Here is a 15,640-nt window from a genome sequence, read left to right as displayed (position 1 = left end):
GTGTATGGTTGTGAACTAGCTCCATACAAATTGCCCAAATATGTTCCAATGAGAATTTTCTCTCTAGAATATATTAGGCAAATGATTAATATGGATGAACTTCATTTCATTTCAGGGAAGAGGAAGTCTCAATTCAAAATCAAGTCACAGGTAGGATCATTTATTTGTAATACCAGATCAGCAGGTATTGAAGCAGATTCAATCCTTAAACAGATGGGATTCCAGCCAAGTTTCACCTGGTCTTATGACCCATTCAGTATTGTCTCCAACTTAAGGGTGGAACTCAAAACCACACCTTACAATCATACACCAAGACCAGAGATTGAGAAGTATAGGAATCAAGAACAGTGGGAGGAGAATACACTTCAAGAAGCATAAGAATAGATTTTACCTCCTTCTACTCTCCAGACTCCCACTTCTCAAAGCAGGCAAGACAAGAGACCTAGAGAAGAATCTTCATCATCAACAAAAGGTGAAAAAGAATTCATTCATTATCAGAAGAAATCAAGGACTGACTCCAAAGGCACTACTACTACTCATGGTCAAAAGGAGCCTATAATCATCAATTTGGATGATTCACGGGTTTCTATAGGGATAGAAGAAACTGTAATCACTCCTCCATCTTCCTCTTCAGTTTCACAGAATTTGTTGGAGATCACCCAGTCTGCAGGAGCAAGTGAGCAAGAGGAACCAAACATCTTCACTAATTTCCTTGAAATTAAACAAAAGAATGAATCTTTAAAGGAAAATGTATATGCTCAGTTTTGGAAACAGACATCAACTTCGTAGCACAGGTTATTGACAGCTTTTGACAGTGAAAAAGGCAGGATGCAAATGGCATTCCTACAAGCCCAAGTGCCTTTTCCAAAGGCTTCTTCAGATTATAAGAAGACTGTATTTTCTTTTGATGCCAACCAGATACATCCAATTGATCAGATGGATATGCATAGGCAGTCTGGTGAGATGCTTTTCTCTACCATGACCAACACTGCTATGGCATTATCAAAACTCAAAACAGCTCTTTCAAATGTACAGTCACAATTGAAGATAGAAAAGATATCCTCTTTGGCAAAGGATAATAGAGTAAAATCATTAGAATATTTAGTGATTAAAATTGGGTATGATCCCACTGATGTTAAAGCTGCAGAGGACATTATTAGAAAGAAGAATGCAGACATTTCTGCATTAAGGAAGCAACTCAAACTACCTTCTATAGAGGATCCTCAAACCAAGGAGATAGCAGAAAGTGAACAGCACAAAGAAGAGATGCTCAAGCTGATCATTGAGCAAAATGTACAGATAAAGACAATGGAAGAGCAAATTGAGAAATTGCTTAAAGAAAAAGAGCAATCTACTCAACTAGCCATAGCTCCAATTACAGCTATACCTATTACAGTGTCAAGGACAGCAGGGGAATCGACATCAGCAATAGCAGAATCTACATCAACAACAGGAGATTTAAACAAAGTCTTACAGGAGCTGACTCACCAGAAACAAGAGAATGAAAGGCTTCATAAGAAATTTAAGAATCTGGAGACTCAGAAGATTAAAAATGACAGTCTTTATGTTGAAGAGATGCAGAAGACCCATAGATTGACCAGAAGGATAGAAGAGTTGGAAAGTCAGTCATTAATGGCTCAGACCTTGGCCCAAGCCAAGGAAAGTATTTGGGCAGATATCAGTCAGGCTATAATTGAAGTTTGGCCCTCCATACAGATTATTTTTGAACAGGAAGAGTTGATAGATAGGTGCCAAACAACTATAGAAGAAGTTAGAGAACTTCTTAAGGATAAACCAAGTGAAGCCACAGACATGATTAAAGTTTTAAATTCAAAAACCAGGGCCAAGTTGGAGCAGATACAAATTGTGGACAAGACTGAAACTATTTTGGAGATTAAGAAGGTTTTGCAGAAAAAGAATCTCATGACTCAGTTGGAGACCAAGTGCCAAGCCTTGAAAACTATTGTCCAAAGGTTTCATTTCAAGTTCAACTTACTCAACCAGAGAGGACTACCAGGATTAGTGGCACCAAATGACAGGTTGATCAGTTTGGAGGAATATTGTCAAAAGCTTTATTCAATTGCAACTGATAAAGCTAATTTTGCAGGTATAAAGGGTCATCTTACAGGGAAACAAATGTTAGAGGCTTTAGATTTTGATTTGACAATCAAGCATGAAATCAAACATATTTTTGTTAATAAGCCTACTTTTGAAAAGTATATCGAGGTTGATGGAGTTTTCAAGAAATTGGTCAATCTTTCTGTACCAAGTCAAGACAGGTGGGATCACTTATGTGAAACTATCGAGCAACTTTCATCACCAACTGACAGACAGCTGGGAAGCATTTTGAGGACCAGATCATCAACAAATTCCTGAAAGATAGTGTCAGCACTTAGCAGTTTTAGATTCCTATAGTTTTGTACTATTTTTGTATTTTTGTTAAAAATCTCTCTAGAATATTTTTTTTTTGTATAAACAACTCCTCCTTCAATTTATTAAGGGTTGAACCCTTGGATGAGCTTTCAAAGCAGAATTGTAATCGAGTTGGAGATTTGCTTCAAGTTAATGAAAGGATTCTGAATTTGCCTCCTATAGTTTGTCTCCTTGTGAGTTTTTCTTATGTGCTTATTTCATTATGTCTTTCTTCATGTATTTAAGCCTTTATGCAGAAATCTGGGTAAGATCATACTGAGTATCAGTCAGTCTTAAATCCCCTGTGAAGTTATAAACAATAATTAGGGAATAGTTTATAAAACTATCTGTTATTATAAACTCCTCTATATCAATTAATTGTCACACCCATCTGCATTAGATTAAATATATTTTGTTGTACAAGAAAACGTTGTTTACTTGTATTCTTTTCTTATAACCAATCAAATATTTTGTCTGAATATTTAGTAAGTTATATTTCATCAAGACTCTGTTATTCACCCACTTTAAATCAATTAACTATTTTAGACAAATAAACAGCCCTTTCATCCAATTTAGCAATTGTTAAGGTTTAAGCACCTGTTTTCAAATTGTTCATAACATTGGTCATCCAAAAACTTTAAAAACAAACAAAACATTTTAGATGCTCTGGCATGATTAACTAACCTAGAATCATCTCAGAGGACAACATCAGACTAGCGTCATTGTCGAGGAGCGAAAATTGAACTATTTTCCTTAGGACAACGATTAAGACTTTTTCTTTAAGGTGAATAAAGAAATTGTAGGTTAAAATCTTTCACCTAGCGACTCCACAAGACCAAGTTGCCTCCTTCAAAACATACCAGATCTCATTATGATTCTCATATAGTTTCGCCATTATCAGATCCAGAAAGACTAGTAAGAGAAGCCTCATTTAGAAGGAGACTTGAAGCTTCTGCTTCTTCTTCTGTACCATTACAACTTGAAGATATTTCAGCTTTTGATCCCTTTAGGTCTGTTCCATCCCAATTAGATTTGGTTGATCTAACACCTAGGGTTTTAGAACTATTATCTAAAGGAGTTGATCTGCAATCAGCTCTCTTAGTCCAATCTTTGGAATCATATAAACTCCCTGAAATATTTTCATATTCACCCAAGTTAGAGGAAGAACTAGATGTAGATTTATCGGAACTAAAACCTATTGATTTTATCTTCCCCGCTCATTATACATTTCCATCTACTTCTGCACAACCTGAGGAAACTTTTTATGTATATTCAAACCCTTTGTTTGAAAATAAAGAACAAGTTGAAACAAAGGTTCAGAAGCTAGTTATTAAAACACCTTTTAAAACTTTTAGGGATCCTCCATTTTCTCATCCTCCTCCTCCTACCATTACACCTCCATCTTCACCTACAACTTCACCACCTTCCTCCTCATCCTCTACTACATCATCTCCTACCTCTTCTACTAGTTCATCTTCCTCTTCATCTTCAAATATGGCCTTTCAACCTATTATTCAAGCTAGGTATGTTGCCTTACATCTTCCTAACCACCTCAATAATTTTCCTGATGGGTATTTAAAACACCTACCAAGGTTTAATGGGGAAACTGGTTTATCTGTTGAAGATCATTTAGCTGCATTCTTAGATTTTGCTGACAATATGAACATAGAACATGAGGATGTATATATGTGATTATTTGTTCAATCTTTAGAGGGAAACATTAGGATTTGGTTTAGACAACTGAGATTTGTTTCAATTCATTCTTGGAATGAATTAACTACCATATTCAAGAATCAGTGGGGTGTTAAGAAGGATCCAGTTTATTATCTTACAAAATTTGAAGAACTAAAAAGAAACCATGGTGAACCAGTGGCAGATTTCATAAAAAGATTCAATAAACTTTACCATAAGATGCCACCTGACTATAAACCACCAGTGGCAGCAGCAAAAGTTCGATTCTCTAAAGCATTCGATGATGACTTTACAGTCATGCTTATGGAAAGGACATCCCCTACCTTATAAGACATGAAAACAAACGCTATAGAAGTTGAGGCTAATAGGTCAGCATCATCTAAACTTAAAGCCAAGGCTAAAAAAGCTGAAAAAAAAATGAAAGCTAAGGAAGAAGGATCTTCCTCAAAACCTAAAAATGATGATCAAAAGATCGATGAGATCACATCATTACTTAGAAACCTTTCAAATAGGATTTCTAAGATAGAAACTCAGCCTAGAACGATATGACAAACTGCTGCTAGACCTCAAACTCAATTTAGAAGAGCCCCCCTAACTCAATTTCTGCAGAGACCAAATACTGATCAACATATCCAACCTCCATTGATGATTGATGACCAACAACCAGATGACATTGGACCTTTAATTTTTGAAGATATAAATAATCTGGATCATTCATCTTTACAAAATGCTATTGTTCCTCACCCTTTAAATCAGTCTTCTCAAGATCAAGAAGACTCAAATTTCAAAATATCAGACCATTTCTGAGTTTTTAATTGCAGAATTGAATAGCAGATATGATCTAAAACCTAGGTCAGGCCCTGGTAGACCTTCAAAGAGTCCCATTGTTAATGAACCTCAAATCAAATCCACTGAAACTTAAACAACAACCACTCAACCATTGAGGTAAAAAGCGTTAAACAAAGCCTCGTACCAACTGAGGGAGCCCCCCCCTGGTTCAAGGGCCAGCTTGAACCTAAAGGCTGGTTGAGTTGGTTTCCTGGCGTAGTTTTTGCAGCCAAGGACTGCCTATAGGAAACAGGTACAACAGGATACACTTTCCTTGGAGGAAAAGCTGAAATGCACTAGGATGCAGAAGGGAGAATGCATAGACCCCTACCTCACCAAGATTCAGGAGATCAGCGATAAATTGTCAGTTGTTGGAGCAGCACCTCAGGCCACAGAGCTAGTGCGATTCTCACTCAACAGTGTCTCTGAGGAGTGGTAGGTATTCGTCTAAAGCATTTTGGGTAGAGAAACCTTGCCAAGGTGGGATAGGATGTGGGCCAATTTGCAGCAGGAGGAGTTGAGGCGAGACTTAGTGAAGAACTCCATTAGTGGCAGCAGCAGCGGATCGAAGCAAGTGAAGAAGGAGGAGAATGTGGCCCTCGCATCGAAGTGTCCCAATCAAGGACAGGGGGAGCAGAGGAGAAAGAAGGACCTGTCAAAGGTCAAGTGCTTCAGGTGTGGTGAGCTCAGTGACTACAACACCCAGTGTCCTCTCAGAAAGAAGGACAAGGAGGAGAAGCATGACCAGCAGGCAGCATTAGCAGAGATCGATAGGTTGTCCCCCAGGTTGGAGGAAGACTTCACCATGCTTGCTGACATACCCCTATGAGTCAAATGGGGTGAGTTGGTATTATAGCCTTTGGAGTACTATAGATGGGCAGGGTTCGTGAGGAGGTCCACCTCTTGAATCATTACCTTGCTACGGGACCCACGGTATTTCAGTAGCAGGATGGATCAGTGGCAGTAGATGCAGTCAGATGCTAGAGTGACAAATGCAGAGTCTAGTTGCATGTCAGATGTTGGGGAGCGCAGTGTAGAGTTGGCAGCAGTGCAGTTGGCACAGTACAGAGTCAGTAGAAGCATAGATGCCTCAATGACAACGCAGATATTAGCAGCAGTCAAAGACTCGGGTGACAGATGTATCAGACTGATCACAGTTGATTCAGTATTTTGGATGCTTTTCAGTTGCAGCAGCAGTAGGTGGAGAGGGAGTTGCAGTGCAGATGTAGTGTTGGCAGCAGTTCAGCAGAGTCAGCAGCAGCATAGATGCAGCACATATCAGAGTTGCGCAGTGGTTGGTGGGCAGCAACAGCCAGACATCAGCAGCGTGACAGGAGATGATGCAGAGACAGGGTGTTGTTTCAGTGGGTTGCAACACTAGAACACATTCCTTGCTAAGAGGGAGTGTTAGTTTTTGTAGCATCGAATGTGTTCTAGCCACAAAATTTTGTGGAGAGGCTAGAATACATGAGATCTCCAAAACCCATAAATCATTTCTAGAAATTCCTCCTAGAGATGACTTAATTAGATTATTAGTCGTTTTTTAAAATATTTCCTAAGTCTAAACTTAGGGAATATGACTAATTAATGAGAATTAATTAAGTTATGTTGTGAATCTTCTAGAAACTCACACGGATCGAATTATAGTTAATCCTAGCCATATACTAAGATCTAATCTTGGCCATTGAAGTCTCAACAGAGGGTTATAAGAAGAGAAACTCACACGGATCGACTTCTAGTTAATCCTAGCCATATATTAAGATCTAATCTTGGCCATTGAAGTCTCCACAGAGGGTTATAAGAAGAAAGTCGATGGGGCTTGGAGAACACACTTGCAGAGTTCAATTTTGCTAAGAAATCAATTTCTAAAGTAGCAGTTGTGTGTTGTCGCAAGTGATTCAGTGAGGTCAAAGCAGAGAGAGAGGGGCAGAGATAGTGAGGTTGGAGGAAGCTTTTCCAGTCCCGGTGAGTACATTGCAGAGAGGCAGTGATTGCCACAAAAAGGTGACATAGAGCCCTCTTGGGGAGATTTCCATTTTGCTGGGGAGAAGTCGAGATTTTGTGCTAGAAGCTGAGCAGAGGGTCCAGAGGCAAAGAGCATCAATTTCCCAGACAGCAGCTGACGAGACAGTGAGAGGAGACGCAGTTCCAAGCTTGTGGGACGCAGTGACTACGTAGAGGGAGCAAGGAGCATCTCAATTCAAGCTAAGGTCAATGTGGGATCCCCTGTGGAGTGAGAAATTTTTCTCACTAGTTATTTTTGCCAGTTAGTTCTCTGTTTGGATTGCTAGTTTAATCATCCATAGTTTGTACTCAGATTTTCACTACTGCATAATATTAAAACCCTCAGATGCTGCACCGGTTTTCCCGAGTTGAGTTTTTTCAAGGACATAGTCCAAAAATAACGGTGTATTTTATGTGTGTGCATCTATTTCTTCTAGCATTTTTATTTCTTCCGTAGTATTTGTTTTGTGAAGGTTGCAGTGTATTTGTTTCGATATTTGTTGTAGCACACAGCAAATAATTTGTTTAATTAAATTAACAAAATGAAGAATAACATCAGTTGTTGCATTAGGATTCAGGGTTCGCCAAATTTTCACAAAAAGAAGAAGAGCAAGGGATTGAAGCTTTTTCAATCAAGAGAGCTGATACAGGAAGTCTGGATGACCCAAAGGAAATATGAGGTATGTATACTTACATTCGATATTGTAGAGTCATGTCATATGGTTGCAAGTAACATGGACTGATGCTCTATCTTGAAAGCATAACCAAAAGGAAGGATTTCCTCCCTCGAAGGAATGCAAGAATGCATGGGTCACACATTCACTAGATGAAATCAACATAATATGTCCTCATATGAAGTATGAGGTGGTTGACATTAATTGGAGGAACTCTGATTGGAAGTTCCTGAGAAAGAAATGTGTGAAGAAAGGAAGGAAGAGATCGTGAGATAAGCAACCATGGAAAAGGCAATCAACATCCATAGACCAAGAATATTTGACTAGGATATCTCCACGAAAGATATGAAGATTCGAATGGAATCTGGAAAAAGAAAGAGACCCTTGACAATATATATATCTAACGGAGATGTGTCGATATGTATGCAGGATGTTGATGCAAACTAGAAGATGTCAAGATGAAAGACCATCACAAAGGTAATTGTGATTTATATGTTAATTTCTTATTTTTTGAACAAATATCTAGATAGGCTTATGTAGGGCTGCCGAGGGAAGATCTATGTATATATTCCACCATCGATGCCCATATAGTAGGATGAAAGATCCTTATGAAAACATGTCATCAAGAAGACAGCATGGCATGAAGGAAGGCCAGATATGAACAAATGGATCACTTTCTAATGATGACATGACTAACTCATGGATGAAAGTCTTGAATGGTTTGTGCCCTATGAAGAGGTCCCAAAACATGAAGAATCCTAGATAACGAAAAGAAGTTCATGATATAGTGAGGAGTTCTTCAAGCAGTTGGTTGTCCCATCATCTCCACCTGAGGAGCTGTTGTAGGTCCCTAATTAAGAGGGAGCCTGGAAACAAGTTTCTTACTTGGTAGAAACTTGGAAGCAAAATTTCTAAGCCAAAAGGGAGCTTAGGTACATTCCTGTTGTAGGAATGAGTACATTCCTTTATTGGAATAGATATGTCCTCCCTAATTAAGAGGGAGAGATAGACATATCATTCTTGTCTTCACTTGGGAAGACAGAATGGAGGATTGGGTAAACATCTGCCATCCGATGCTCTTTGAGGATGTGTTAGGGCATCCAAGATAACAGTGGTCGTAGAGGACCGATATTCTTTGAGGAATAGGAATCCAAGATAAGAATGGTCCTGGTGGAACACACCCTGAAAACCCGGGTGGGGTATGTTCCGAGATAGACAATGATGAGGGTGTTTATACATCATTGGTCTCGCCAGCATTGTGCTCAAATCTCGTGGAGAGATAGAGTTGTTAGTCAAGGCCTTGCTATGTGACAATGCTGGTTGATATGATGCTATACAGATGGGGTTACCAATCCGACTCTTCTTATGAGAAATTCTTCAGATTGAGAATGACCAAGTACCATTATGAATACCTCCCTAGTTAAGAGGGAGTGTTGAAAAGTGTAACTAGGTTCGGTCTTCATAATGACATGTGTAAATGTGATTTTATGTAATTGATGTAAAGAAAAATAAAATTATTTTTGTAATGTTTGTCTCATGGGTTTCATGAGCAAGGAATTTTATTTTTAGTAATGGCTCCCATTGTGAGCCCTTAGGATTGGTCATAAAGTCAAAGAGAGTCAATGTCATGTATGAAGGACCCTTCTTGGGCATGTTACATTTGTATAAGAGTCAATGAAAGTGTCAAATAGCCCTCCAAGACAAGCACAAGCATCTCCCTTCAAGTTGGCTTCAAGAAGAATAACAATACCTCTCCAAATGACACGTCGGCCAACTTGTTGTCAAGTCGGCTTATTTTGATGAGGAAACAACTATTTATAGGACAACTCGGCATCATTTCAGGCAGAGAATTTCGGTGGTCATCAAGTCTGAAGTAAGAGGTGCGAAGTGCAGCGAGGAAGCTTATTATCAAGCGAAGGAAGGAAGAGTATAATCCGAGCTCTTTTCTGGTTTGTTTTTGGGTTGATATCCTCCACATGTGTGAGGTAGCAAGAGATCAATTGCAGCAGAAGGAGTCGAGAAGAATAACAGTCCTCATTGGGTAGCCGAGTTGGAAGAAGGTCAAGACAAGAAGGGAGCCGAGTCAAGCTAGAAGAAGACCCTATCCAAAGCGAAGAAAGTGAAGGCATAAGATAAGGTCTTGTGCATAAGCTAGGGTTTCTGAATTAGGATTGCAGACCTAATTCAAGGAGGCCGAAGGTTTGAAGCAGAAGGAGGTCGAAGTGGAAGAGGAGCCAAGAAAAGGGAAGGAGCAGAAAGTTGACAATCGTTGTCTAAGGATCTCATCAAGGGAACTTGTGTCTTGGTCTTGGAGTGGCAAATAGGTCAAGGGTCTTGGTCTTGGTATTCGTCAATTGGAATCTCTATAAGAAGAAGAATTTGTTCGGGTTTTCCTCTCAAGTGGGAGAGGTTTTGGCCCTGGATGATAGCCTATATTCTGTGTCTCTTGTCTCTTTATGGTTTATGCATTAGTAGTTGTTTGATGAAGAAGAACACTAATAACCTAAGTAAAAGAAGATCCTAAACTAACGAAGTAAAAAGCACTCACAAGCAGTTACTAATAGAAGAGAAATCACTTAATTACCATGCCCTAGAGAAATCTTCTTCTTATAGAGTCTTCAATTGACGAATACCAAGACCAAGACCCTTGACCTATTTGCCACTCCAAGACCAAGACACAAATCCCTTTTCCTCTTCCTTGAGTCAAACCCTTTGCTTCTTCTTTGTCAGCTTTCCTTCAGAATTTTGACCCCTTGATTTCGGTCTGCAACTTTTGGTTCCAAATCAGAAACCCTAGTTTGTATAGATGACCAACTTTGAACCTTAACTAGCCTCTCTTTAGAAAGAGACTCCTTCCTTTTAATTCAGCTTCCCTTTGACTTGTCCTTCACCCAACTTGGTTACCTTTAGATGACTGTAACCTTCTCGGCCTCCTTGCTGCAATAGACAGGTCTGCAACTTCGCACGTGTGGAGATTACTTAGCCCAAAACAGTCCCAAAACAGTGCTGAAACACTTCGCTCTTTCTTCTTCTCTCCTCGCTGGTTATAGGGCTTCTTTTTTGGGGGGAAAAGGTGTCTGAACCAGTCAAACTTGTTAAACAAATCTGTCAACTGGTCCAAACAGTTTTTGAAACTACCATATCCTGAAATTTACAGCCAGCTTTTAATACACTAGTCTAAATGTGACATGAGGATGGGAAAATGGCTCTTGCTTCATGTCACAGCTCACTCTATGCAATATACAATTAAAAATTGTAACCAGCACAAGAACTAATAGAGTCTCAGACTAGGACTAAAACCATAACCAGCCGATGAAACGGTTTCCAAACCAATAAATAAAAAATTACATAAAATATGAAAAGTTACTCTTATATATGTATATTCATGTACATCAATGTAAATCCAAACCATTAGACACCAAATATGAAAATAGAGGGGAGGCTCATTATAACATTAACTTGAAGTTTGAAAGGGGTGGGGCACTGTTTTTTCTTTTTTGGGGCAGGTGTGTCAACCAGTACAACCAGTTTCTGAACCAGCAAGTTCCCACAGTGTGTGGCCGGTTTTTAGTAGACTAGTATAAATCTGACTGAGAATGGGAAAATTACTCTTACTTTATATACAATCCCACTCTATGTAGTATTATATTTCTATATCTATCTTCTTGCTCTGTAATCGACCAAATGTGCAGCTACCATGATAGTACTCTCATGTTTGATTCCAGATCTTTGAAATTATGTACATATGCCAGAAAGGCACTGAAGAAGTCTACCAATTAATATGTGCTACAAGTCACTTGTCCCATGAAAACTTCTAATAATGATTTTTCATCATATGACAGTAATGCACTCATTTCAAGAAAACTTCTGGTGCATTAGTGATGTGTCACTAAATCATGTTGACACACATTATAAGAACGAGCTCTATTATTTACATTACATTGTGGAGTAACATCATGGACATAACTACATCCATTACATGTAAAACTGCAACATAATAGAAATGTATAACGTATATTGCACAACAGTACAGAGGACTCAAACACTAAATGTGAAAAACTCAGAAAAAATACCAAGAGCTTACCCCACAAAGAGGTACAGAAGCAGTTCCAGCATGTGGCCCCCCTAATGATATCATGTTGTAAACCTGTCCAAACATCAAATTATGTTTATCTGGTTCCATGGTGGAACAAGAAGAATAGTACTTTAAAAAAGAATAGCACGAATGGTAAACCCCAAGTTGCCTAAGAGAGAATGTAAACCACACCTTTCCCACTTGGTAATAGCACAATCGACATTAGCAATAAATTAACCTTCCCCATTTCATTTCAACAGAGAAGAGTAAAGAGTGATTAAGGAAACTGACTCTTCATCTGAAGAACACGATTTAAATTCACCCTATAGAGACCATGATAAAAGGAAAATGAATTTAGGTTGCAAAACCTGAGATGCAGTTTCATGTATGCCTTTACAGATCCAAATTGACTTATGAGAAATGTTTAGGTACCTTGGCTTTTTATCTCTTGTAAGTAATTAAAGGATGTTAAGGGGATTTGAAGGACCACCAGCAATGTGCACATATTACAAGTGCAATTTGAACAAATAAAACAAGCAACACTGCAGATTACACAAGAAAACTCATAGTTTTTTAGGCATTTCGAGTTACTTTATATTCTTTGGATCTTTCCATATAACAGAATTAAGGAAAAAGGTGTCGAAAAAACATAAGGAGAATGAATCAGTGTTGCACAAATCGGCAAAAAATCGCGACAATATCGTATTATCACGATTTTTTCAAAATGACGATTAAATCGGGCGATAAAATTGGGAAAAAAAAATTTGGCCGATTTTTTCGAAAAAATTTCGATTTTTACTGAAAAAAGCGTGGGCCTGTCGGGCAGCGCGTGTTTATTAGGAAAAACGCGATTTTTTTTATTTCATTTGGACAGCAGAGGGCGCGGTGGGGTTTGGAGAGTTGGAGAATTAGAGGCTTGGAGATTTTGGAGCTAAATCAACTACCTGGAGGCGAAAATCGAAGAGTGAGCTAAGGAGGAGACACATTATCTCCATAAAACCGGTATGGGCACCAACGTTTTGTGTTTTCATTGTTTTGTAACTTTGTTTTTGTTTTTTTTCTATGTTTTTGGTTGGGTTTGGAATGGGGTTTTTGACATTTGTCCAATGTAATTTTTTTTTAGTTTTTTTGGTTGGGTTTGGAATGGGCCCATGGGGTTTTTGACATTTGTCCAATGTATTTTTTTTTATTTTTTTGGTTGGGTTTGGAATGGGGTTTCTTAAATTGTATGTAATTTTTTTTTAGTTTTTGTAAAATGTAAATAGTAAAATACTAAATTGTAAGTTTGTAACTTGTAAATACTAAATTGTAATCCTTATTTTCCCATAGGTTCACCGAAACACCATTCAAGTTTTCAACTTCAAAGTTCAAAATCAAACATGCCAAGGAAATTGGACCCTTTCTGGGAATTTGGTGAACCTGCTGCTCTGAATGATAGAATAAACTTGTCTTGCAAGTTGTGTGGGCACCATATGTCCGGGAGGGTGTACAGATTGAAGTATCACCTTGCACAAATCCCTGGATTTGATGTAGGGCCTTGCACAAATACAAATCCTGAACTCATCCGAAGAGCCATGAAAGCATTGGAAACTTTAGACCACACTAGAGAGGCCAAAGCAGAAATGAAGAGGCAACTAAAAAAGTCAGTTGAACAAGGAAGTGGCAGTGGTTCTACTGCAGCATCAACCAACCTGGTAGCTGCCTCATCATTTTTTGTTCCTCGAACCACACCTGGTTCACAGCCATCTATCAGTTCAATGCTAAAAAAAACTGAGAAAGAACACCCTGACAAGTTGCTGGCCAAATTTCTCCTTTGGAGTGATATTCCTTTCAGCATTGTAAGGAATAATCCTTTTTTCCAGCCTGTTGTTGATGTTATTGCAACTCTTGGCCCAAGGTACAAAATCCCTTCTTCAAAATGAAAAGCTTGATTGCACCAAAAGATTGGAGGATTTTAGGGAATCATGGGCACAAACAGGATGCACTGTGATGTCAGATGGTTGGACTGACCAAAAGGGAAGAACCCTTAGAAACTTCTTGGTTAGTTGTCCCAAGGGGACTATGTTTATCAAATATGTTGATGCATCTGTACAAATCAAAGATGCAAGAACTTTATGTGATTTGCTGGATGTGTTTATTTTGGAGGTGGGTGCAGAAAATGTTGTCCAAGTCATAACGGACAATGCTGTAAATTATGTTGCCGCTGGCAGGATGCTTATGGACAGGCATCCTACTTTATTTTGGACACCTTTTGTTGCATACTGTATTGATTTGATATTGGAGGACATAGGGAAAATTTCCTTTGTCAAAGATATTGTTGAGTCATCCAAAAGCATTACAAAATTTATATATAATCATACATCTGTGCTTAGCTTGATGAGAAGATTCACCAACAACAAAGAGTTGGTGCTCCCCGCCATTACACGGTTTGCCACCAGTTTCATATCTCTTCAATCCCTCTTGAATTCTATGTGGGATGTGAAGAGAATGTTTCTTTCAGAGGAGTGGCGTGATTTGCCAATGAGTTGCAAACCAGAGGGAGAGTCCATACGCAGACTAGTTTCATACCAGGAAGACTTCTGGGCGAGAGTGCAGAAGGTGTGCGCCGTTATTGAACCTTTGGTAAAGGTTCTTCGGTTAGTTGATGGTGAGAAGCCCGCAATGGGCTATTTGTATGAGGCCATGGACAGAGCGAAAGAATCCATTCGGGCAAACTATGATGATAAGGGAGATGAGGGGTTTCAGAGACAACTCCTCCTATGGGGAGTGATTGATGAACGATGGAACAACACACTCCATCGTCCCATTCATGCTGCTGGGATTTTCTTGAACCTCGCATTTTCTTACGCATGTGGGTTCGTATTTGATGCTGAGATCATGGATGGATTCTTAACCTGTATCCAAAGGATGGTGTGATCTCCAGCAGAACGTACAGAAATATCTAAAGAAATTGAGACATATAGGATGGCAGGTGGCACATTTGGCTTTGACATGGCTGTGACTGATAGGACGATTAAAATGCCAGGTATTTTTTAGTTTGTTTCAAATTTCATTGTCTCTTCAAATTCCATTTTTTTTCTTATGTTTATTTAAAATTTTATTTGTAATTTTGTTGTAGATGCATGGTGGAAAATGTATGGTGCCAGGGTACCCCTTCTGCAAAAGCTTTCCATTCGGATCCTCAGCCAAACATGTAGCTCCTCAAGATGTGAGCGCAACTGGAGTGTATTTGAAAAAATACACAACAAGAAGCGCAACAGGTTAACACTTAAAAATTTAAAATATTGCAAATTTCCAAATAAATTTTTGAATTCATTAAACAATATTTTTTTTATAATTATTATTTCATGATCTTTGTACAGGTTGGAGTCCCAACGACTTAATGACATGGTCTACGTCTACTACAATCTTCGATTGTGGGTGAGGCAACTTGAGAGGACACCTGATATGGAGGCCATCTCATTGGATGGGATTGACACCACTGCTGCATGGAGGGTTGAGTCCGAGAGTCCTCTCATAGAGTCTGCTGATGATTGGTTAGTGCAGGATGTAGGGGAGGGGGAGGAGGAGGAGGAGGAGTTGGAGCAACAGGAGGAGGAGGTGACACCACCTGCCTGGGCTACCCCTGCCACCAGTAGAGGACGTGGTCTACCTCCTATAGCTCCTACTCCTAGTTCTTCAGCTTCTAGAGCACAGCAGACTCCACTGCCAACTCCACCAGCACCAGCATCTACATCTAGAGGGAAAGGGAAAGCTATGGCATTTTCTCGCAAGAGGGGCAGAGGAAATCAATAGTATTAGACTTTAGTTATTTTGTTCATTTCATTGTATATGACATTATGACTCATGAGATACATTATTATATTTTTTGTTGATATTTTGAGGCTGAGTTGGGACTCAGGAGTCAGGACTTACTATTTAGGACATGATTCACTGTTATGTGTGATTTTACTAT

At 39.0% G+C, this 15,640-nt stretch overlaps 1 protein-coding gene across 1 annotated transcript in view; it reads right to left on the bottom strand.

Moving 5' to 3' along the window:
• The window catches only part of LOC149258199 (alpha/beta-Hydrolases superfamily protein), a 344,546-nt gene that overhangs the window by 166,713 nt on the left and 162,193 nt on the right, over window positions 1–15,640 (bottom strand). The window contains exon 7 of the mRNA XM_089414890.1: window positions 11,695–11,757. Within this exon, the coding sequence (XP_089271016.1) occupies window positions 11,695–11,757 (63 nt within the window). The remainder of the gene's footprint in view (window positions 1–11,694; window positions 11,758–15,640) is intronic.

Source organism: Pinus tabuliformis, chromosome 6, assembly GCF_031772625.1.
Source record: "Pinus tabuliformis cultivar Carrire ecotype Pingquan chromosome 6, CPIR1, whole genome shotgun sequence".
Taxonomy (NCBI): domain Eukaryota; kingdom Viridiplantae; phylum Streptophyta; class Pinopsida; order Pinales; family Pinaceae; genus Pinus; species Pinus tabuliformis.
The sequence above is the reverse complement of the archived record's forward strand: the minus strand, read 5'-3'. Positions and strand labels throughout refer to the sequence as shown.